This window comes from Archocentrus centrarchus, chromosome 19 (assembly GCF_007364275.1).
Source record: "Archocentrus centrarchus isolate MPI-CPG fArcCen1 chromosome 19, fArcCen1, whole genome shotgun sequence".
NCBI lineage: Eukaryota > Metazoa > Chordata > Actinopteri > Cichliformes > Cichlidae > Archocentrus > Archocentrus centrarchus.
In genome coordinates this window covers 14,727,465-14,753,315 of record NC_044364.1, presented here as the reverse complement: position 1 = coordinate 14,753,315, position 25,851 = coordinate 14,727,465, and the positions used below count along the sequence as shown (strand labels likewise).

Below are 25,851 nucleotides of genomic sequence, written 5' to 3'. Positions count from 1 at the left end.
TCTGCTGCGGTAGTTCAGGCATGCAGTGTTTTTGTCATTGTTAACTCACGGCTTCTTTTATATGTGTAGTGAGGTCAGGAGTTTAGAGAAGCACGTATGAGAACGTATCCGCAATAAAATCTTGGAAAAGGTGTTTTCCTTTCTTTTAAGCGTCCCTCCAACATCTCTTTCTACAAAATATTTGTGATTGAAATGTTATGGATCCGAGTCTGTAACTGCAAACAATAATGCCTGATCAACTTTCTGGGGGTGATGCCAATATTGATTTTAAGGCAGTAAAAGATTTCACTATTAGCCAGTCTTCTCTATATATTTACATGTTTATTCATTGTGCACATAGTGCCTTAGACTTCTTTTAAATCAATAGAAATAATATAATTCTGCTATTGATGCTGATATAAAAATTATGAAATATCAGCTAAAATGTATATTTCTTGTCTGTTTTTTGCAAGCTCTCAGGATCACAGTAGCACTGTAGGACACTGGTCTGCTAAACGTGAACAAAAGCCTAGCTTAATCTTGCAGTGATGACATAAAGCATTTCCACATATAAACACCTTGTCAGATTTTTTTTAGCCACTGTAACATTTACATTGTTACTCTGCCAATGAAGGCTTGACTGGAAGTTGGAACAGTTTTGCTTTAGTTCAGATTTATGTATGCTCTTCTCTAAAGGGGGAGTACTTCATGGTCCAGGATGTGTACAGCAAGGCTGATGTCCTAAACACCACGGATAGCTATGGAGCACCGAACTTCCGCCAAGTGAAAGGATCCTACCCCCTATACGGGATGGGCCAGCCCAGTTTGAATGGATTCAAGCAGGTTCTCCAGAGACTCCAGGCACAAGGACAAGAGGTCACTGCTACTACTTTTGCACACATTTCTCCAGGCAGAATTTCACTCTGCCACTCTTAAGCTTTTGATAGGGTTCTCTGGTAGATCCTATTTTCCTGCGCTGGTGCCAGTTTAGCTCTGTCTGGCCTCTTTCTGTGTTGTCGGTAAATATTTGAGGAGGCAAGTGCTCAGTGGAGGCTGTGGCTGGATTGCAGAACTGAGCAAACAGAAAGTTGTGGTCATGTGTACCAGTGGAAAATGAATCTTTCGACTTAGAGCAGCTAGAAACTGGCCGCAATTAAAATGAAATTGACAAAATTATACATCGGGTTTTTTTTAAACTCCTTATTTATGTGCTCCATGTCATGTGACAAGAAATTGTTTCCAGTTATTTTTGAAAGTGGCGTAGTTTTAAGGAGGACAAATCTTATTTGAGGCCTTTTTTGGTGTATTTCTTCCTACAGGAGGTTATATTCGTGTGTGTAAGAGAGGAGCCGGTTGTTTTCCTGCACAAGGACAATGACTTTGTGCCATATACCCCGAGGAGGAAGGAAAATCTACACGAGAACCTTCATGACCTGGAAAAAGAGAAGAGGGTGGAAAGCCTGGAGCTCACCATCAGAAAGGAGGTGACAGACAAACATATGCCTAAGGAAGGAAAGTTTTCTGGCACTGTTTAGTTTGCAACAGTATTAAAACTCTCCTTTCTTCCACACTCCACAGCTCCATGACTTTGCCAAGCTTAATGAAAACGTCTTCTATGTCTATAATGACATTGAGTACTTTAAAGATGAGCCACAGAAGATATCGATCGCGTGTGACGAGGACATCCATGTGACTGAAGAGGTCTATAAGAGGCCGATGTTCACCATGCCGGCCTACAGGTTGTTTACATTGTTCTTCAGGTCACACATGAGTTTACACGAAGCAGCGTGTGGCTGCCTGCTGCTGAGCATGCAGGGAAGGTTATAAATAGTGGCGCTTGTTTGTGCAAAGATTGGTTGCCCTGCTTTTTTAGAAACGAAAAGAAACGGGGGCGTAAGAACTACGGATTGAAACATCCTGTTTGCAATCAGATCAGCGCTGTGTTGAGATGTCACGAGCTGCTTACTGCAGATCCAGTCTAAGAGAATGCATTATTCCCGCAGGAGAATGCTAAAGCCTTTACTCTTAATCTTTATGTTATGTAAACAATAGGATGTTTTATTATAAATAGATTCAAAGTGCAGGTGGTTAAGGTTCATCCTGTGTTTTCGATCGCTCCCATCATCCCTTGCAGTTCATCGGAAGACGCGTAGTTTCTATCTGATTTGATTAGTAAACACAACATCAGGGAGTTTGGCTGTAAAGTCTTAACCTTATATGTTTGTTATATGTATATTGACACAACACAGCTCTGGATGACAGTGCGTTGTGTTGCTTTGCAGGTACTACAGATTACCGCTGCCCACGGAGGGAGCACCACTGGAAGAAGATTTTGATGCATTTGTTAACATACTTCGGGTAAGCTAATGTTAAAAAAAAAGTACAAACCCAGCTGTTAACTAGCTCTTTTTTGGGCTTGCTTTTTTGTATTTGGATCTTGTTCTGATGTACCATTAAAGTTATTCATGGCCAGACCTTTCGAGAGCATCTGGACTTTCTCACTGAGGTAGTGAGAAAGTAAGTGGCACTAGCTTTTTTATATGTATGCCATATGCCATAATCTGTCCCTTACAATCAATCACCAATAAGTAAAAAATAAAAAATAAAAAAATAGCAGTGTTGATTCACTTCATGTCCACTCTTTGGTCATCCACTCTGTCTGATTTCTGTCCTTCTCTTCACTCATACAGGATGTTCTTTTCATCTTGCTTTGCCCTTTTTTGGAGTCCTAGTTCCCTGTGGTTTGAAATTGGATCCATTTTCTTTGTGTGTGTTTGTATCAGAGCTTCAGTTTGACCTCTCTTTAATCTGCTGCTTCCCTAGTACAATTTATATGTGAAAAGAGCTTAACTTTTATCTGTGTGCTCTGTTTTCCAGGAGAGCCCAAGCTTGTCTCTGGGCCACGTTGCATCCCAGAAGTTGCCTGCACTGCTGTTTAGTTGCCAGGTGGGCGTTGGACGCACCAACCTAGCCATGATCCTGGGCACGCTTGTCATGAATCGCCTGAGGGGTGATTCACAGCCTCCGCCCCAGTAAGAAGTGCACATCAAATGTAAAATGGATAATGACGTGAATTTATTTATTTTATCGTGCATGTGACGCAAAATATTTGTTCTGTTTCGTCAGAGCTGAGGAGCCAGCTGCTTCAGAGCCCAGACCGCTGTTCCAGGTCATCCAGTCTCTAATCAACAAGCTGCCTAATGGACAGCAGGTCATGGAAGAGGTAAAGCTGATAATTTATACCTTCATAACAACCGTCTTTAAAATAAAAATAAATTTACAATAAATTTCAGCAACAATCAGCAACAATTTTATGCAAAACAGAGAGAGATGCAAAGCACTGTATTACTCAAGTGGAGTATTATTCTTTTGTTTTTTGGATTTGTCTGTATATGTCATAATGAGAGCTTAAACTGATATATTTAAAAGGAAGTTAAACAAAACATGATTTCTTTGTCTTTTTTCTTCTTCACAGGTTGACCAGGCTGTTGCCCTGTGTTCTGAAATGCACAACATAAAAGAAGCAATATATGAGAACAAGAGTAAGCTGGAAGGGATTGGTGAGGATTATCAAATTCAGGTGAGTATTGATATAAATTTTTGGAACTCGGAATTTCTCTTTAAAAGCAGCATGTTGTGCCGTAAATGGCTCGTCACTCACAGGGGCTTCTGCTGCTCAATTTATGTTCTCCTTAATAGAATAAGCGTGAGAGCACAATCAGCGTTGATTATGTATAAATGTCTTTATCAGTGAGGGCTCTCGAGCTGATAGAGGACTTGAGTTGCTGATAACATCAAATGATTATTTTCCTGCCTGTCAAGAAATGAGCTGAATTATAAAAGCAAGTTGGTTGATGTGCTTTGCTAGAGAACTTAAAAACACCTTATAAAAGCTGCTACTGCAAGCAGATAATGAGGCTTTTGTTTGTCTCTTAGGGAAGCAGTACCAAAGACTACTTTCTTAACAGAACAATGCAGAGTTTGGAGCGATACTTCTACTTGATTGTATTCAATGCATACCTTCATGAACAGGTACAGTCTTTTTTTTTCAGTGTAAATGTCTTCCCCGGCACTACGAAAACAATCCAAGTCGTAACTCTGTGTTGTGTTTTGCAGTATCCTCTTGGCTTTGTGTCCAACTTTAGCCACTGGATGTGCTCCCATGCTTGGCTGTACAGGTTACTGGCCTGCATGGATCTATCAGAGCTGTCCGCTCCGGCTGAGCTGGTCACTAAAGGAGCCCGTGTGCTGGTGGGAAAATCACACACATACACAGTTTGTTTTTATGCAAAAAAATAGTTGTCTTAGTGTAAGTGTCAGAAAGAGTAATTATCAGTTTCCAGTAAAGAACTGTGGATTTTTACAGTTTTCTCAACATTATTTTTTTCTCACAATCTAAAGCACAAATCTCCACGTCAGTCGTGCTGCTGGTTTCCTTTCTGTCCTTGTTCCGGTGGCTTTCACTGAAGGGTTTGCTCACATATCATTCAGAGCCTGATTAATAGCCATAAAAAATGTGGCGGAAATGAACTGTTTCTGGGTGTTGATAATATTTTATGACTAATGGAGTGATAAAAAGAGATCGGCAAAAATCCCCGCTTTGCTCCTAATATATATATATATATATATATAAATATATAAAAAACTGAAACAAGAATTCTGAACCTCCAGTGAAAGTACTTTTAGCTAAATAATGCCTAGCTTCTATTTTCAAGAGATTGTCAGGCTGCATCTTTGGCCAGTTTTTAACATGAAAGTATGTTTTGTAACAATTTCAATGGCAGCATCATGGTTTTCTTTATTATCCCAAATCATCTGTATCTGCACCTATCTGTCTTAAATGCACTGTATATTACCTGCTGTGAGTAACTGCTTGTGTCTGTGCAGGTTGCTGATGAGTACTTTGCTCCTGATGTGCTCAGCACAGTAAAGGAGATGAAGGCGGTCAACTTCAGGAGAGTGCCCAAGATGCCCGTTTATGGAGTGGCTCAGCCAACATCTGAGGTGCAGCAGATTCAGTCCCATTTCTTATTTATCAGTCAGTGAGACAAAACGTAATTACCTTAAAACTGCTTCTACTTATTTCTGTTTTTTACACGTCCATCTAGAGAGAATGCAACATTTGTAAGTGGGCTTATTATCAGTTGTAGGTGTAAACATATATATCAAGCACGTCCAGAAAGAAAGAAGGCAGTAGGAGATGTAGACTTCAAGCCTCAAGATGTTCCTTGTAATCTTTGTTACAATTAGTAACAGGCAGACACACAGACAAAAAATTAATTTGCACATTCAGCTGACGGTTTTGTAATAGTTATCATCAGTATGCATTTATACAGTCAGAATTATGCATAAGTACAAACAGACTCAGCAGAATGACTCATGATTACTTCCCACTCGCCCACCTCAAGACGCTCACACTGGACTTCCAGCTTCTTGCTCTAATCGTCTACTTTGCTGCGTGCAGGCTACCGGAGCTGTTTTAGCCCATCTGATGGATGAAAAGAGGAAGCACACCCACGTGCTGTGGGTCAACCTGCAGGAAGAGTTGGTGTTAGAAGGAAATGGGCAAATTTATGCTGTGAGGGAGCCCACGTGCCTGGACCAGCACATCTCTATCCCATCATCTGACCCAGAGTTGCTAGAGGTAAACAGAAATTTATTCATTTTAAATCTTTTAAAATCCTTTTCAGGGCTTTTATGTTCAGAGAAGGAATCGAGAGTAGTACCCCAAAGAATTTATACTCTAGAAAAGTGAAGTGAAAACACTTCTCCTATCCTCCTCCTTTAGAAACTGGAGACGTCCCTGAAGGAGGAGATTCTGCAAGCACAGAAGTGGCTGGAGGTGAGCCTGGAGCAGGAGAAACAGATGAAGATGTTTAAAAGCTGCCTGACTGTTCAGGAGATCTTCAGCCAGCACAAAAGCTCTCACCAGGGCCTTATCTGCAAACGCGTCCCTCTGCCAGACTGCAGCGCACCCAGGGAGGAGGTAATGATATGACTGCCTGTAAATATAAACATGTGTATACAAACTCACTAAAATATCATTACAAACATGCAATCTCAAGAGGCAGAAACAGATTCTGGTTCATTTAGTAACAGATTGGAGAGAGCTAAGAATGATTAAGACCTTTGCGCCCTCTAGTGGTTAGTGATCTTTGTCATTCAGAGCTTACCACCCAAGCTTATTATTTCTTTTACTTTGGCAAAACAGTTTATGTTGTATTTAATCACGTATTTACATTATTTATCATTTTTTATTTAATTTAGTGTTATATCAAGATTATTTCAAAATCTTTTATTTATTTAATATGATATCAATAAAATTCTGTGTAAATAAAGACATATTGTGGTAAAGTCTGTCCCTTATGCTCCTCAGGACTTTGATAAGCTCTTGGAGGCCATGAAGAGTGCCTTGGCTGAGGATTCCCACTCAGCCTTTGTTTTTAATTGCTCTAACGGCAAAGGGAGGACCACAACCGCGATGGTCGTCGCTGTTCTGACTCTCTGGCACTTTAATGTAAGCTGCATATTTGAGTTTTCTGCATGCTTACTGAGACACAAACTGTATGAAAACATTTCAACTAAAAAAAAAAAAAAAAATGTGACTTCCATCTGCAGGGTTTTCCTGAGTTTGCTGATGATGAGATTGTGAGTGTTCCTGATGCAAAGTACACAAAAGGAGAATTTGAGGTATGTATGTACGTCCTGTTACCTGATAAATGGTCTGCTGTTGTGTGGCATTTGCAAGAGCTTTCTTGACAGTCAAATGGTATTTGAATAGCTATTTAAGCACAGGTTGATGGTGCTAGAACATCTGTAGGTAGCATGTATTTGTTTGTGCATGCTGCTTCTGGACAGAAATGCTCTGGGCTTTTGTGCTGCTACCAACAGCTTCCTATAAAGACTAGAATAAGCCTAGCTGAGTAGATACATTAAAAGGAGTTAGATAATCCTCGCCTGTCTAAACTTGTTTTTGTAGCCATAGCTCTGGCAGTTTTTATTAGGGCAGCTATTGTAAAGCTTTTTGTAAACATCTCCTGCACCCATGCAACTTTTTTTAATGAATCACATCCCCATTTCCTCCGGACAAACAATGCATGTCATGCTGTTGTTGAACAAAGAGGTACCGCACACTCCTCTTTAGTTTTTTTTTCCCCTGAACCTGCAGTTGAAAGCTTTGGTCGAGCATAGCCGAAAGCCAAAGCTTTTCTTCTCTGGTCTGAATGGTGTCTGTGAATTGGAGCCACAGAGTTGTGACAATGAATCAGTGGTTGGAACCTGCTGCCTGTGTCCTTAGAATTGTAAACATGAGCGCACAGAAAGAGGCCACACTCTGCAGGCGCACAATACCGCATGCCAATCACAGCAGCATGTCCACAGGAGTTTCTGGGATACACAGAGTGGTCGCCACGGAAACCTTGTCTGCCTCCAGTTCAGCCTCTGAAAAAAAAAAAAAAAAAAAGGGTGTTGCTGTGTCTGTGAGGTCCAAGGCATTACGTGACAGAGGAAGTGGTTTGGTGTTAGATAATCCCATCCTAGTTTGATGTCATGCTCAGTAGTCCTCGGATAATTACTGCTCAGGTGTGTGAAGTAACTTGAAAAAATATACTATCCTCACTCCTTTCAAGAGTTCCTTAAAGCCTCTCCAATCAATACATAATCAGCAAGATTATGCAAAAACTACTAGGTCAAATTTCATGAAAATTGATGGAGATGTGGAGCATGGGCAAAAGTATGTTATGGCTAACACTCAGCAGTGTGTCATTTAAACTTAAAACATAAGACTGTGTCTGTATTAGCTATAAAGATTGTTTTAACTGCCAAAAAAGTAGTAGTAGTTTCATCTTTGTATATTTTATGTGCCAGGAATTAACTTGTGTTGAATTAAAAAGTCTTCTACTACAATACCCACCTCCCACCCCCAGTGATTTCAAATATTTATTCAAACTGGCACACTTTATGCATTTCCTCAATTACTTTGAATAAGACAGAAAGTTTTCTGCCTGCTTTTTAACTTTTCTCCACATCTGCCTTCTGTTTCTTTTTCTTCAGCTTGATGCTGTTGTGAGTATATAAATCAAAGCAGTCACAGAGGGGCTACCAGCAAAGTTTAGTTACTGCTACACAGCGCTGCAGTTTTACATCATTCAGACGTGGTGATGGAAGCATTCCATATTTCCACTAGGTCAATGCGTAAATGAACATGCTGACATACATTGTTTCAAATAGGTCAGCACTGACAGGCAGTGCTCTAAAAAACTAAGCTGGGTGTTGCAGACAGAGCTGTTGGTTTTCTTGACATTTTAATAAACAGCTGGTCCTAGTATGTGTTTGAATCCCAGGCAGTTTTATTCTCATGATTTCAACACCTTTATATAATATTGTGTTAGGAAGGTTTGTTAAATATTTTAGTTTCGTTGAAACTTTGCAGGCATTAATAAGTATTGGGCATTAAACATACTCTATAATGAGGCTCTTTGGTTGTTTCTTGTGTCCAGGTCGTGATGCAGCTGGTGCGTCTGCTCCCTGATGGCCACAGGATGAAGAGGGAGGTGGACATGGCCCTGGACACTGTCAGCGAGACCATGACTCCCATGCATTACCATCTGAGAGAGATCATCATCTGCACTTACAGACAGGTACACCATGTTACGCTGTCCCGAAGATACAGGGCATCTATTTTAAGTGAAATAGATCTGAAACAGGTGGAAGTTCATGCTGGCGACAATAACGGAATGATTCAAATTGGATTTAAGTTTATTTAGGTCAGGGTCATTGATTGGAGTTAGACATAGAGAGTGCATTAGAGATTAAATCAAAAACACATGATCACAATGAATATTATAAATTAAGTAGGATATTTTTTAAAACTAATATCAAAACATTCTGGGTTCAGTATGGGCATCATTTTTTTTTAAATTAGGCAACTAAAATTAAATTTAGAGAAATAATGTGTTAATTGTGCTGTTGATTGTAGGTGCAGTTTTACATGTGGCCCCATAGATGGCAGCACAAACTAGTTTTTAGTGCACCTTAAACCCCACAGAGATGAAGAAGATGAGCTGCTTTCATTGCTACTTGAATGTTTTTCAATATATAAAAAAAAAATCCTTGAATAAACCTGATTTCAGCACAGGGAGAATTTAAATAACAAAGCATAAAGAAAACAGAAGCGGGTTGTAAAGGGGTTTCAACATCAGTCCTAATGCTGTACTTGAGCTATTTGTAATGCAGTCAAATCATGGTGCCTTTGTGCACTGTCAGCTGTTCTCTTCATGCTGGGTGCACCCAGTCCTGTCTCCACATTTTCAATGGGCCTCGTTGTGCGATGAAGTCTGTCTTTCACGTGCATCCTCTCCCTGCCTGTCACTCTCTGGTGTTAGGCTCCAGGGAAAAACAGGCTCCCTCCCAGCTTCACTTTATAAACACTTGGATAAATTGCATAATTGGATTTTAACTTAACTAAAATTTTATTTATTGTTTTTAAATTTGTTAGGTAATAAAGCAGGGTGCCTACGTTGTAGGCACCCTGTGGATTTTTAAACACACTGACACACTTGGGCTGTGCCAGTGTGTTGGGCTGTTGGGCTGTTGTTTGCAGAGAAAAACCCATCAAACTCCAAAGAAACTTCAGGCATCTTGCTTCATGCATGCTCCGCAATGCAGGACGATCTTAATAAGGGCAGCCCAGTGGAAAATAAGCAAAGTGACGGCAGTAAAGAAGAAGAATAGGAAAGCAGTCGTGAATGAAAGCAATGCAGGACTTTACTTTTTTTTTTTATTTAAAAAAAAGCTTTCCTGTTAAAGGCACTGCATTTAGCATGTTTGTTAGATCTTGCATTGAATGCAGATAGACCCTGCAAAGTAGTAAGCTGATTTTGAACAACTGGTATGTTTATTGAAATGCAAGAAGGAGAAGAGGCTTCAGAGCTGACTGATGGTCAGAGTTATATAAATGAGAAATGAGCAAATGTCTAAACTGACTATTGTATTAGTATTTCAAGCACACTAGATACAATTACAACCTTTATGTTTTGTTTAGCATACTTGTTACTCTCCTGAACTCTGCAGGTACTTGAAAATCATCTAGTGTCATTGACACTAGTGTAAATGATGGCCAAAACCATGGAGAAAAGGACCAGAATTATTGTAAATCAGATTTATCCTGTAGGGCTGCCATAGTAGACCTCAGATTGGCAATGGGTGCCTGTTTTTTCTGCCTGAACCAGCAGGCCAGGTGATAAACAGTGCCAGATGTGGCTGAACTGGCAGGCAGCAGCAGACTAAAGGGGGTGGGGGTGGGGGTGGGGAAGGGGGAGAAAAATCCCCCCACCCTCACCGCATGCACACAGACATACACACACTCTCCCCATTGCTCTGTTCTCACCCTCCCCCTCCTTTAAAGTACCCTCCGCTCTTTTGACGATGGTTGGAAAATATGTCTTTGATAGAGAAAAACTGTATTTACATTGGGACACAAACCATTCACCAGCTCACAGAGGGGCCTGGGAAGAGGGGGAAGAAAGATGGGAGGAGTTTTAGGGGCGCAAAGGCAAGGGATGGTTCTTAGCGAAAGGCCTGCAAAACTGCTGACCAGGCTTGACCCCAAGTTGCAGATGCGTCCTGTAAAAATGAGGGACAAGGCATGGCAGAGCCCCCCCCCCCCCCCCCCCCTTCACTTTCTCTGCCTTCTTTTCTTCTTTTTTCTTATCTCTTCTGCATAGAAATCAGCCACTGCGGCCTTGCTTTTTGATGTCAAGTTTAGTTTGTGGTAGAAAATCACCTTGGGCAATTTGTGTACACTAGAGTAGACTTCAGTGTTGTTCTGTTACTTTGTGGAACTATGGAACTGTGTGGTGTTAGTGGGTATTTAGTTTGTCTCTCAGGGAAAATTTGTTTATATCAGCAAGATATAATTTGAAGGTGGGTGAGCAGAGAATCTAATAATGCAAAATATCAAAACATATTTATTAGCTAGTTCACCAGACTGCTTATTTGTGTCTTTGCCCTCTGGCTCTGTTTGTTTGACTGTTTCAGGGTGCATAATGTGGACGTGTCTTATGTCCTAACCCCATCTCTGCAGACGGTCATATGTCTCAAGTACATCAGTGTGGTTCAAGTACATCAGTTAGCTCTTCAGTGCCCAGTGTTGCCTTTCAGATCCAAGACTGCAGGTTGCATAGCCCTGTCTGACTTATAGGTCCAAGCAGATTAAGGAGTGACTTCACAGAAAATGTTATCACTGAAAATGACTAGCTTTCATCCAGTCCATCTAGAGGGTATTAAAGGGAGAGAGGGCTGAGTGGCAGAACTGGAGATTGTGAAATCTCTGTAAATCCATTTTGTTGGGTGAGAGTTTCATTGATTTTTTAATTTTAATTTTTTTTTGTTTCACCTTATGTCAAAGCTTTAATTATTTTTTCACACAAAACAGACAGAATTAGAGTGAATGAACGGCAAATCGTGCTCCTCGTGTGTCCAAAGAAAGTCCATCATAGGTTGGATGGGGCAGTGGAAAAATATTTTCCGGGAGGAGAATGCTGTGAGGATTTTTTTTTTTTTTTTTTGAGGAAAGGTAGTGGATGTCTTTAAGAAAGAAGAAGGGGAGTAACTATATAAACAGGGACCACCGCGGGCACTGACAGGAGGATTAATTTTTACTAAGAGCATGGGATTAGACAGAAAGAAAGTGAAAATGAGGGGGAAAAACTAATGAACTGAGCAGTCCAGCTGTAAGGTTAACAAACCAGATTCTTTGCACTGGAGCTAATATCATGCAGGTTTGCACTTCAGTGTCACTTGTCTCTTATATTCTTTTAGCTCAAGGGTCTATGTGAACACTTCTTCCTAATTAGGATAACCACTTGACATAAGTGGGCCAATTACAAGGTGGTAATGGCTAGGGAAAATATTGACAGGAAAATAAGCCCGCCGTAGTCACAGACAGAGTCTTCTTCTTCTTGCTTAAAGTACTGTGAAGTTTCTATTTAGATCTAGCACGAGGTTTAATGGCAGTAACGTTGATGCTAACCTCAAAGTTTGGACACACTCACCCATTCATATGATTGGGCGAGTGTGTCCAAACTTTTGACTGGTACTGCCATCAGTGATTTATCTGCCTTTGTTTATAAACTGAGGAGAGAAGACTTAGGTTTTCATATCATCATGACTGACAGGGGAGAATTGGCTCAGTGATTACTTTAATGATCTCCTTGTCTGCGTCTCACTCCCTTTCAGACTCCCTTTAAGTTATGACTCAGGCATATTTATAGCCATATATGTACTGGTAAGCAGAGAATATGCAGGCTGTTGCTCACACCGTATGTCATTCCAGGTGATTTCACTAACTGACGCTTTCAGTTTAGCACATCTTCAACCAAAGAGGACAAAGTAACAGACAAACAAAAGATTCAGATAAGTTTTTACAGCAGATGATTCAGCTCCTTGAATTAATATCAGACTCTTTATTATTATAACTTTTGCCAAGTTTTAACTGCCTCTTTACTTTGTGCTGTACTGCCCTACTGTGTACTGAAGAAATATTACTCACATCTAGAGCGGGCAGGTTCTCCAGCAAAACTACCTGAAGTGATTGTAAATGTTATTTGCTACAGAATAAGACCCTGTAATCACAATTTGTGACCTGCTTGCTTTCAGTTTCTGCCTTCCCATTTGGATGAATTAGTCATAAAGCCTTGTTCTTTCACAGCTACCGAGTCCATGCAAGAATATAGGAGGTGATTATAAAACTGTGAGCAGTCATCATTTGTTCTGTCTCTACTCAGACACTACCTTTGTCTAAACTGAACCTAGTATTTACTGTAGTGACAGTGTTTCTGAGGCAGACTGTCTCCCAGCTTCTCCCAACAGTTTCAACAGTTCATGTGAAAAACAGTTGATAGGAGCTCCCATTCAATCAGCCCAGCTACCTGAAGTGTTGACAAAAGTCAGAAACACATATGGCAATGCAGCACAATTGAAAAATGACCATAACTTTGGCACCAACAACCGTGCAGCGTTCAGTCACTTAAAATCACTTTTCGTCCTCATTCAGATGCTCCGTTTGAACTTCAGCTCGCCTTGACCAAGTCTGCATGCATAAATGAATTGGATTGCTACTTCATGGATGGCTGATTAGATATCAACAAGCAGTTGAGGATTTATTTGCATAGTAACTTGCCTGTGTGAACTGCACAGTATGTGGGATGATACACAACATTATAGTGATTTTTTTCTTCTTTTTTTTTTGTGCTCCCATCTGTTGTTTGCATCTCTAAAATTCATTATTGTATCCGCAATGATTTTGTTCTCCAATCCCTGAGAAAAATATATGCCTCTCTGTATGGCCAGATGTTTAATTTTTTTTCCTCACCAGCCACCTGTTTACTTCAGCTGTCATGTCACACTGGGCAGGTAGTGCCATGGGAGCTGTTGTGAGATCTGGGAGCAGCTGCCCCTCATATTTACATGAACCAGCACCGCTTCTGCTTTTTTGTCAGTCCAGCTAACAAAAACATAGGGCCGACTGAAAGCTGCAAAAAGCTGCTGGGAGCCATCATAAGGGAGTCATTTAATTCTGTTATTTGCCCACTGGAGCATTAAAGAAAGATGAGCTAATTATTTCTGGTTGGTATACCTTATAAACACATCAGCCTCTTACTATCAAGATCAAGCGTTTAACACAGGCTTCCTTTTACAAATTAAAATTTGCTCAAGCAATAAATTGCCTTGTTGTTCAATTAAAAACACTTAACAATATTCCTGCAACAGCTTTGTTTAATCTCATATGATAACTATTCCATGGTGGATAGCCAGTTGTAGTAAACTTAAGATAGATATGGCACCATAGTAAACATGGTGTTATTCTGATTTATATAGTCCCTTTGTTATCATGCAGCCTCTCCCAAACACTGCAGTTATCTTGTTGTTTGCTCATTTCACTCTCAGAGAGAGATTAAACTCTTCTGTTCTGCCTAAATCTCTATATGCTGACCACTAATCGTTACGTTTTGTCTATCTGCTTTCACCCTGAATAACTGAACTGCCCTCGTCTGCCCTTTGCCCCAACTATCCCTCCTGCCTTCCTCTTAATTGGGGACAGTGCGTCAGACCTGGGCACTCCACTGAAGGGTTACCTCCCCTCACGCACTAAACCTGTCATTGCCTCAGGCCAAAAGACCAGGACTAACTGCCGCCAAAGCCATGAAAGTGTGTTTAAGCGTGCTCCCAGTAGCTGTGGTCATGGTCTGTGTGAGTTCCAGCTCAGTCCCAAATCATTTCATCAGGAAAAAAAGTCCACCTTTCTGTTTAGGCTTTTACGCCATCTAGCTACTGGCACTGAACTAACTGGGAGCACAGTCTCACTGCTGAAGTGAGTTAAATGCCAGTTGTGGGGATTATGCAGAAGTTGTGACCGGGTTGAGTCGCTCCCGGAATTGCACTTTGAGAATGGCCCTTTGGGGAAGCCTTGTTTCATATGTGAAGAGACAGTTGTGCAACTTGTGAATCCAGTGTTAACAACAGCATAACTTCGCACACAGAGCCAACAATTCACAATCAGCAAGGAACTATGCGACTTCTTTTTTCATTCTTTTATTCGTGGAGGAACTCATGATAATGACAAAAAAGGTTATAGTATGCAGGCCACCTAGATTCAGCCAGGCTGAGGTCATAATGGCTCTTTGTTCCTGTAGAAGTCCGGCAGAAGAGGATGTTAAAGTAGTGCCGCTTCAAACATCCTGTGGTTGTGGTGTAGTCTGCTTAAAAAGGTTCTTAACTGAGCGAAATATTTGTGTGGCAGATGTAATAATAGCCAATTGAATTTGCTAAAATACTAAAGGTACTTCAGTGGTTTCTTTTTTTTACTTCTTCACAATAGGATACAATGGTCCATCGTCAATTGCATCCTAGCATTGTTATATCCAATGAAACCAAACTATCAACATGGCTGACAAGTGATGAATATCATGCAAATGTTAATGAAATTAGTATTTTTCATTTCATGCAATAACCTACTGATGATTTGAGCATTAAACCCACTGGTGAACTAAAAGTAAAGTAAAATTTGTTTCTTTGCATGAAGACCAAAGATTTATTAAAAATGAAGCCTCATGTATACAGATTATGAGCTATATTAATGTGATCAAAGTGTTGCTTTAGTTATGTACTCTGACTAGCATTGTTCTATTGCCAGCCTTTAGGATTATCATTAATTAGTCAGAGAAAGCCTTCATGAAGGCACTTTCCAGGGGGAAGAAAAAGTTTGGACAGGACAAGCAACTAGTATCAATGTGACATTTAATTTCCTTTCAGAAAATCTAGTCTTGGTATTAAAGTCATAATATTTACTGGGTTGTCCTTGTTTACATAGCCACAAGGTGAAGTATCTAAGATGTATCTTTTTGTAATCCTTATTTTTTCCTAAGTCCACATGAATTCTCCTTCACATCTTTGCTTTACATTTTCCATCAAGATCAAAGAATCGTGAGTAGAAAAATGCGTAAGGGATCATTTTTGTACTGCAATCTGTCATTCTGATCTCTCCGACATGTTGAGGGGAAAATATATCATGCATACCTAATGTGTTTTTTCCCCCTTGTTTGACCAAAGTAAGCAAGGCCTTCTTGAAAAAGTCTAAGTGACAACAGACTGTCACAGATTATAGCAAGCTCAGGCCCAAAGAAGGTGGCTGTTTTCACATTTTAAATAGTGATTTAAAATTTTAACCCCCTTATAGTGTGGCTACCAAACAACATGGTCTTTAAAGCAGCTTTGTGGCTCCCTAACAAGAAAACCCCCCCTCAATTATAAGTTACACCAGAATGCATTTGTTTTCTGTTCCTGACTAGTATTGATATAGAAGGTAATTAGTGGCCAAGAGTACACATGATTCAAAGAAATCCAATTAGTTTTAAAATACCGAATGTCTTATTAGTTGTAGCTCACCGACATAGCATTTTAACGCTCCGGTGGTTGGTTTGCATGCACAAGACATTGGATAGCTGAGTAAAAGATCAGTGTAGCAGTCGCCATGTGCTGTGTTGCCAGGCATGTGCACGTACAGAATGCACCATAATGGGTGTGGTTAATGTGGCCAGATATTCCAGTCTCTGAGTGGGCCCTGTTGATGAGCCCTGTCTCCTCTTGTGGCTTCTATCTGCTCGCCCAGACATATTGTGCATTTCTTCTTCTTCTATTGTCAAAAAAAAAAGACTTAATCAAAAGCCTGTTTATTTTGCATGCCCTTCTTTAGTTCAGCATTGTATTCGTTTTTTTTTAATTAAGGTGTATTTTGGGGTTAAACTCTTTTAATTGTTATCTATAACTATTATATAGTCAGTTTAAATGTTCATCTGCATCATATGCAATTAAAAATCCTAAAGACGTTTTTGAGATTTTCCAAATGCTAAATGGAAAGACTGGATACTGATATGTATATACAATATGTGCCTTGAAGCTGCTTTTAACTTCTGAGTGACTGGAAAAAGAAGAGGATTGGAATCTGTAGAAACCATTAACATAAAGGCACCTTCGTCTCCGTCTCTCGCTGCCTGCTGTATGGATTCTTTTCGGTTTTAAAAAGGAGTTTTTCATATTACGTTGATCCAGTGCTGAGACTGGAAGCCAAATGATATATATCTTTAATTGCTTTCCCATGGCCAAACTGGCAGGGACTGGGTGGATGGATGGTCAGGTATTCAGAAAAAAAATGCATTAAAAAAATGTTTCTGAGGTTCATGCAACCTGGGAGGATATAAAAGAAATACATTCACATACCTCTCTCTCATCTTTACATCTACTGAAAGGTGAATAAGCTTGGAGTTCAATAATATATACTCACTGGCCACTTTGTTGGTACACCTGTTCAACTGCTTGGTAATGTAAAATATTTAATCACCCAATCACATGGCAGTAACTCAAAGCATTTAGATATGTAGACATGGTCCAGACAAGCTTTGGCAGTTCAAACCAAGCATCAGAATGGGGAAGAAAGGTGATTTAAATGACTTTGTTGGTGCCAGACAGGCTGGTCTGAGTACTTCAGAAAATGCTGATCTACTGGGGTTTTCCCCTCACAAACCACCGGTAGGGTTTACAGAGAATCATCTGAAAAAGAGAAAATATCCAGTGAGCCAGTTTTCTGGGTGAATATGCCTGATGCCAGAAGAGAGAGGAAAATGGCCAGACTGCTTTGAGCTTATAGGAAGGCAACAGTAACTCAAATAGCCACTTGTTAACAACCGAGGTCCGCTGGAAAGCATTTCTGAAGGCACATGTCAGGCCTAGCCAGATGGGCTACAGCAGCAGAAGACCACACCTGGTGCCTGTTCTGTCAGCTAAGAAGAGGAAACTGAGGCCACAGTGCACATAGGAATAGGTAGAAGGTTGGAAAAATTAGGTCTGGTCTAATGAGTCTTGATTTCTACAACATTTAAATGGAAGGGTCAAAATTTGCCGTAAAAAAACATGAAAGTATGACATTTAGCATGTCAACAGTTCAGCCTGGTGATGTTATAGTGTGAGGGATATCTTCTTGACACACTTTGGGCCCTGTTTAAACACCACAGCCTACCCAAATATTGTTACTGCCTTATGTTCATCCCTTTATGACCTCAGTTTACCCATATTCTGATGGATAACACAAGGCTGAAATCACCTCAAACTGGTTTCTCAAACATGGCGATGAGTTCATTGTATTCAAATGACCTCCACAGTCACTGGATCTTAATCCAAAAGAGCACCTTTGGGATAAGGTATAATGGGAGATTTGCATCATAGATGTGTAGCTGACAAATTTGCAGAAACTGTGTGATGCTATCATATCAACATGGACCAAAGCTTCTGAGGAAGATAAAGCCTAACTTGCTGTTTGATCTGCTCTAAGAATACTTGTCATTGGTAATGAATGCCGTTACTCAGATGCAAGCTCGTCTTATAGGACATGTTAATTATAACATGCTAAATAGCAAATCCCTAATTTGATTAGCTTGAGATCAAATAGACCCAATTTACCACACTCATTGTACCATTGTTAGGATAGAAACATGAAATAAATGCTACTTTAAACTGTTGCAGATTTTAAATCTAAAAAGCTTTTTTTTTTTGAGTGAATTCCAGAGGCAGTGGCATCTAAAAAAAAAAAAAAAGCCAGAGCAATGCGTCACTTTTAATAGGGATGAGTTACTAGTGCAATCCCCTTTGTGTGTATGTGTGCTTGTATTATTGCACTTGTTTGTCTATACAAACAAAGAGTTTAATTTGGTGCACCCGAGTAGTCCTGATTGTTAGAGCACATGTTTTAGATACCCACAACACTGTGTAAATGCTGGAAAGCTGGAGCTTTGTTGCATGTCCCCATATTTCTTCCTGTGAGTTTCCCAGTTCTACTTCTAATATAAAAAAAATAAAATATTTTTTTTATATTTCTGCTCTGAATAATATTCAATACAGTTGGACAATCACTTTAAGTTGTTAATTTTGAAAACATGGTATTTTTATTCTTTTGCTTCGCCAGGATGGAAAGCAGTTTTGTCAAATTGCTGTCAGCCTCTGGTTTAAAATCAACATGTGCAGTCTACTTGACTTTGAGATGTCTGTGCATTGAGTTGAGAAAGCGTGTGTAGGCTGGCTGTCCACTCTAGACAAGTTGGAGTTTGGTTTAGGATTTGGGTGGGAGGTGTTCTTGTAGAATCTGATGAATGGCTGTTTGTGCAAACTTGTGTGGTGAGGGCCAGTATGGATTGGCCTTTTTACCCCTGCAACCCCATCAGCTGGTAATTGGCACCATATGTCAGACAGGCAGACCTCTTCATAATTTGCACTTCTCAGCTCGGTCTTCACCCACATAAGTCCAGGGACAGGTCAACACTCAAAATTTGTCTCTCAAACAGATGCTTAATTAAATTTAAAATATAAGAGTAAGAGTTCAAAAAAAACAAAAAAAACAATATAAATGAGAACAACAAAAAGGAAAAGGTCATCATTTTTTCTCTTTAATTACTGCTGATTTAAAAAAAAAATTGTGTTCCCTCAGTTTTGCTTGTTTTCTGCAAAATTTGATCAGTGACTTCCTATCACTGTTTTTATGACTTTGGACATCTTTAGTTTCTCGTTTCATGTATTAATTCTTCGGACTGAGCAGCCAATCAAAATCCAGCCTCTGGTTTAAAATGCTCAATTGGCAGAGTTGCTGCCAGTAAGACTAGATTAGTCAGACATGCTTCAACAACTATGGATGATGAATCATCCTGGCGACAGCGCTACAAAGGCTGAAGGCTTAATGGTTTTGGTGTGTTAGGCTTGTAAATGGACACTTACAGACAGTTATCAGGAAAGCATCTGATAATTGCTTTTCTAATCCTTTATTAGAAGTGAAAAACATTATTTTCAAACTACCTGATGTTTTTTCTCAGGGTTAAGAGGCGGTACAGCATGCTGGCCTGTGAGGTGTCAGTACTGCCAGTGCTTTTTGCCTGACAAATTCATGGCAAGAGATGGACAGAAATTGCTATCACCCTGAAAAACCCTGGCGGGCAAAATGTTAGTAGTTTGATAAATGAATAGTACCAGCTACACAGTAATTGACTGCCTGTCAGACTGTGCTTGTGTGTTGGTGTGGGTGGAGGTTCATATTATCACTGTGATTTTAGTCTTTAAATGAGCACAGATCAAATCATTGCTGCCTTGTGTTGTGTTTGCAGTGATGGAAACATGACAAGATTTTCAGATTGACAATTTAGCTCTTCGTCAGCAACCTGGGATTGCTCAACATCTGGAACACTTTTATACCTTATGAGGGGCAGAATTGCTATTTATGGGCACAGGTCAGGCAGCATATTTCATATGGGGTGGTGTAATACACCTAGAGCTGCAGGCCATGGCGCTTATGCGGGGATTTTGAACCTTTGAGCCTCTTCTGATGTGTTTGAATTAAAAACAGAGACAGAAAAATGTGTCTGCGGTTGTATTAAATCACTCACAGTCACATATCACAGAAATCAAGCACATAATCTGCAGTGCACGTTTCACTTCAGACAATGCAAAATAAATTATTACATAGAACTGAAGCTGCCTGAAGCACTTATCCCTTTCTAAAGTATAAAGTTAACAAGGGACACATAATAAAGCTTAAATCTGATACAGTTCACATTAGTATAAGATTAAATGCTTCCATAGTGATGTGACTCACAAACTCTGTAAAATGCAGGGATTATTTTTTATGACGTGCCAGACTCTCCTTTAAATTTTAACAGATTGTTAAACTGACTGATGGATTAATATGTTAAGTAGATGCGGCTCAGATATATTTGCGTCCACTTTAAATATTTTCGAAGCAGTTTCTGTCGTTCAGCAGTCACACCATCAGTGAGGTCTGGAGTTGTTTTGTAGATATTTTTAGTGTGCACATGCAGCGGTGGAGTGGATTGTTTCCTCCTTGAACTCAGGCTTCTTCCCACAGTCCAAAGACATGCTGGTTAGGTTAACTGATGATTCTGAATTGGTCGTAGGAGTGGACGTGAGAGTGTGAGGTTGTTTGTCTCTGTGTAGTAGCCTTGTTAGCACTCTCTCTCTTTCTGTGTTAAACCCTGTGAGAGACCGGTAACCTGTACAGGGTGGATGACTTATTAAATAGTGATTTGCAGCATCTCTTAGATGTGTTAATAAATATTGTGGCTTTGCTTGAGTCATTTTTTTAAAATGCTTCTCCTTTGAATTTGAATTAGGGTCTTATTTGTTTTTTTTTCTTTTGCTGTTTTTTTTTTGTTGGTTGTAATATAATTTTTCCTCACTGTTATTGAGTTTATATTTGGGGTGCTACTACACCTAGTGTTGAGCAATTTTTCCATTATAATAAACTGTTCTTTCACATACTTTATGTGACTCTCTGCAGAATAAAAAGAAAATTACAGTACGGTGCAAAAGGAGCCACCCCTCATTTCTTTATATTTTGCTATGAAAATGGTAAATAGGTGCAGTGGTTTATTGAAAATGCACAAACATACATGGTTTGCACATATTTTAGACCTTTATAATGAGCTTTCTTGGCATTTCATCCCAGTGTCTCAAGAAACAGTTCTCCAGGCTTCTTAAAAGACAAAGTTCTTTTGAGTGGTGTCTGTTTTCTTGTTGAGATGATCCCTGTGAGATTGTTCTGTGTTTGGCTAGCCAGGTATGCTGTTAAACAGTTGCCTTAAAGTGCTTTATACTGTAAGGTAAAGGCGTATTACAAATAAACCCCAACAATCACACGACCCCCTATGAGCAAACTCAATTTTAACAGGAAGAAACTTCTGGCAGAACCAGACTCAGGAAGGGACAGACATTTGCCATTTCTTCAGTCTGGCTGAAGAGCTCCCTTGGATGAATGAATGAATGACGAAACGTTTCTCCCACTGGAAACACTATGGGAAACATTGTGGGATTTCGTTACCTGCATGATCCAGTATGCATCACGTCATCTCTCAGGTCCTGTTTCAGATGACATTTACTAGCAGCAGTCTCGAGTGTTGGATCTCATTAATTTAATACCGGGCAAATGTTCAAGATTATTTAATGAAAGGCTGAAAAATAAAAACAGTATAGTTATATTTCATAACAAGAAGTACTCTGATACTGCAAACTTCCACAAAGGCTGCTCACTGTCTCTGCAGTATTTGCTTTTAAGGGAATAATATTGTATTTTGTATATATTCATTCTGTTTTCTTTGTTCTTTTTAAACATACATAACAAAGTTTTAGTACAGTAAAAATCAGATATGGGTAACATGGCAGATGTTTGCTTTGATTACAGAAACATGATGTAGGAGTAGGTAATGGATAATAGGTATTGATTTGTAAACAACTGGACATGAATAACTTGAACTTATTAAATAATATTATAATACAGTGTATTTCTAGCAAGCTAGGTGGCTTATTCTCTTTCTCTTGACAATAAACACGTTTTTGGGACAACTTGAAAGAAAGACAGGTGTGAAATATAAAAGTGAGATCAGCGGTCAAATGTGAGATGATGCAAACTATAATGTGATATTTAGAATCCCCATATACCAGTATCCTTTTCTAAATGTTGTAATAAAAACCCAGGAAGTAGAATTTTAAGCATAGTTTTAATACATTTTATGAAAATTTGACCTAATGAAAGTTTGGCCTTATTTGACCTTGAAAGAGAGGTTAGAGGTCAAAGTTGACATTGTATTTTAAATCTACAGTACTTACTATATGTTGACAATACACACCATGCTTGTAAGAATCATAGTTTCTAAGTTATAAGGCTTTTTGTCAATTTTCGTCCAATAAATCATTGGCCTTGAAGCCCTTGGTGGATGTAAGGCTAATTTTAATGGATCCCACTCTACAGCCCTACAAAGTTTTATCAGAATTCATTCAAAACTTTTCAAGCTGTTGTACAGACAGAATGACTCACATGCACACGAATATTACCAAAAACATAACCTCCTTGTCAGAGGTAAAAATTCTTTATTTTTTTATTTTAAGCAGCACTATACATATTAGTAAAATATTATACAATCAGAAAGCTTATTTATTTCTGCTTTAGTTCTACTGACAGTGAACCTGGGTATGTCCAGATGAGGACAAAATTATTAGTCCCCCTATGAAATTTAAAGCTTTTCTCAAATTTTTCCCAAGTGCCTTTTTAACAGAGTATGGGATTTTCAGCATAGCATTTCTAAAATACTAGTTTTCTTTAGAGAGCATAAATGATTTCTATTTGCACACAATAACAGAATAATTTCAGAAACAAAAAAGACCAGTCAATATGATTTGCCCCCTGAAAAACTGACCTTTTACTGAGCCATAGCACAAACAACTGCTGTGCAATGACGTGCTTTAACTTTGTAATGCTCAAAGCTTGTAAAATCAAGTTAAAACTGAGGGTTATCTTCCAATTTATACACAGTATAAAAACTTCAGCAAGGGTTTGAGCTGTCACTTGAGAAAGCATCATGCCAAAAACAAAATAAATCAGTTTACACTTGAGAAAAAGAATTGTTGACATTTGCAAAGCAGGAGATGGATATACAAAATTGCAATTGATCCTTGAGCTCTGGTTGGTCTCAACAAATAGGGGGAGGTGAAGGGTGCTGGAGGAGTCCAGAGTTTGCGAGTGTTGTAGGGCGAGCAGACAGGTAAGTGGAGAACTGATCCTGGATGCGAATGGGTAGGCAGGTAACAGAGAATGCAATGAAGGCACAGGAAGTGGGGACATGAGGCTCTTTCGACTTATGGAATGAGTTTCCTGGGACAAGGGAGAAACTGGTGAGTACAGAACTGATTATCATGGAGAGAGCAAAAGTTGACCTGATTACCACTATGGTAGGCAGACAACCTGGCAGAGAATGGATGGCACCACTGGTCCTTAAATACTGGAGCTGGATGATGAGGATGAGGAACAGGTGCATACAGCTGAAAAATGAGACACCAAAAACTACACCCATCTGGGAGGAGCCTGCCTACGTTAATAATTCAGCAGAGCAGAAGGACTCCAGCAACATCCCTTATCATGACACTGCTTATGTCTGGAGAAAGGAGAGGCATACAACACATCACAGTGAAACATAGTGGTGGAAGTATTATGCTGTGTTGATGGTTGGTGTGTCTGGAACTGGGAATCTCATCGAGGTGGAAGGATTCACGAAGAAAGGATATTTGAGTTTGAAAGAAAACCTCAAGCAGTCAGTAGCAAATCTGGTCTGGGCCATCACTTTGTCTTCGAGCATACGTCATACGTCGCTCCTGGTGAAGAACTACCACCAGAAGACCAACGTGAACATTACTGATTGGCCTGCACAAAGCCCTGACTTGATTCCCCATTGAAAATCTGTATGGTGAACTGAAGACCAAGGTCAGATGATGGGCCAGAAGACCATCAAAACGGGAGGAGCTTGAGAGATTCGCTGAGGAAGTATGGGCTGCTATTGCTCATGAGATGTGTGTGAGACTTGTTGAAAACTACAGTAAACAACTGCAGGCTGTTATCCAGCAAAAAAGTTTGATTATTAACATCAGGGGGGGCTAATCATTTTGACCCTGATAGTTTTGGTTGTTGTGAAATAATTATGTTTCTGTGTGTGAAGTAAAGTAATATAAGCATCCAAAACCATTTCTGATCTCCAGTGCTAGCACTGAAAAGAACTTGGTAAGGCTGTCCCAGTCATGCAGTTAATGGTCTCCCTTGTGAGTGTTTGTGCAGTGATAACATTTCTTAAGCACTTTCACATTGTCCTTGCTCAGAGGTCTACTCAGCCAACCAGCATTCCTGGACTCTCTCAACAATGGTATGTGTTTGGCCAGTCTCCCTTCTCGTTCAGGATTGAGGAGAGCGCAGAGCATTCATTATCACACCTCAGCAGCTGGTTGAATTATAGCCTTCACCTTTGATAGCGCAAAAGGGCTGACCAGTCATCTCTTTTGTTCTTTAAAAACCAGGCGAGATGAGAGAAGTTCTACCCCACCCCCCCACCCCCTTCGTAGAGTCTTTTCTGCTTGATCTTCAGTAGCTGGAGAATTAGAAGAACCCTAACACGTTTAATCTCAATAAAACAAGCAAGAAGTAGTTTTTTCTTGTCCCAGAAGTTAAATATACTCAAATCCAAAACCTTCAAGGCTCTCCTTTACACAAGAAAGAAAAAAATGTTTTCTTTCTTTACCACAACCTCTCTGACATTGTCTTCTGAAGCAATTTCTGAATGTGCTCAAGAGGCCATTGAACTGCACACATGGTTCTGTCTATGTAGACAGACAGATGGCAGCCAGCAAATTAGAGATCAGCAGATTGCTGAAGTGTGAATTATGTAATCCCTGCAAACTGATCTCGCATGCGTGTGTGTGTGCGTGCGTGTGTGTGTGTATGTGTGTGTGTATGTGTGAAAAGTCATGGATAGGTGCCAAACTTTGGCACTGTAATTTTTTAGGCTAAAAAAAAGAAAAATGCTGAAATCCCCATGGGGGTGCAGGGTACAGAGGGTGATCAGGTTCATATGCGTTCACCTGCCTTTTGGCTGGAGTCAGTGTTCACTTAGGAATATCAAAAAAATGAGGTGTGTATATTCATCTTTCTTCCCCTTTCTTGGGAGAGTTGATAAACAGACAGCATATCCATTGTTTGCCTGGGTCTGGTTTCTCCACCACTCTCCTGCAGATGCTTGGAAAACTGGGATCCAGCCGCAGCTGTTTGGGAATGGACAGGAAACCCCTTTCACCCCCTCTCTGTCTGCTGCGTCATTCAGCTCTGGAATGATTGTATTATGGTGTGCTGTGCACATTTCAAATTACCCCAAGTTCTAGCCCACCTACTCTTATTCTCTGTACAGCTCCCAAAATGTTGTTGCTGCACATTGTAAGCAGATAACCTCTCTTTAATTAATCAAAAACAAAGACCACAAGCTGTCAGATATTCATTACGATGCAGAATAAGTGACTGTGAGAAGGCATCTGAGGTCCTGCTGATAACTCATTGAGCCACACTGCACTTCTCCAAGCACTTAATTTCTCTTAAAACTCTCTGACATGGTATTCAATCCTGTGCATGCTTGGATGGCAGACCTTGTCACTTTGTTTCCTGGTACTGCTAAAGTTTTCTGAGTAATCACAAAAAAAAAAAAAGAAAAAAAAAAAGGGAAAACATCTTAACACTGTCTCGGAGCACTTATAAAAGCCTGTGAGCATTCACCTTGTTGTTGCTCACAGCCTATATTTGAAAAACAACTCTATTACTAACCTTATTTTGTAAGGGATGGTAAATAATAGCACAAAATCTCCCACGGAGCTCTGCCTTTGTTTGGTGTCCTTGTTTCATGTCTATCTTTAACTGCAGTATTTTATATTTTGATTTGTCCAATAATTGCTACAGGG

General features: G+C 39.8%; 1 protein-coding gene across 2 annotated transcripts in view; it reads left to right on the top strand.

The window, feature by feature from the left end:
• The window catches only part of pald1a (phosphatase domain containing paladin 1a), a 51,659-nt gene that overhangs the window by 10,791 nt on the left and 15,017 nt on the right, over positions 1-25,851 (top strand). For both annotated transcript variants that reach the window (XM_030755034.1, XM_030755035.1), the window contains exons 4-18: positions 676-855; positions 1,299-1,463; positions 1,558-1,718; positions 2,262-2,337; positions 2,857-3,011; positions 3,106-3,202; positions 3,455-3,559; positions 3,916-4,011; positions 4,096-4,230; positions 4,867-4,983; positions 5,444-5,623; positions 5,768-5,965; positions 6,356-6,496; positions 6,598-6,669; positions 8,478-8,618. In XM_030755034.1, coding sequence (XP_030610894.1) covers positions 676-855; positions 1,299-1,463; positions 1,558-1,718; positions 2,262-2,337; positions 2,857-3,011; positions 3,106-3,202; positions 3,455-3,559; positions 3,916-4,011; positions 4,096-4,230; positions 4,867-4,983; positions 5,444-5,623; positions 5,768-5,965; positions 6,356-6,496; positions 6,598-6,669; positions 8,478-8,618 — 2,019 coding nt within the window. The remainder of the gene's footprint in view (positions 1-675; positions 856-1,298; positions 1,464-1,557; positions 1,719-2,261; positions 2,338-2,856; positions 3,012-3,105; positions 3,203-3,454; positions 3,560-3,915; positions 4,012-4,095; positions 4,231-4,866; positions 4,984-5,443; positions 5,624-5,767; positions 5,966-6,355; positions 6,497-6,597; positions 6,670-8,477; positions 8,619-25,851) is intronic.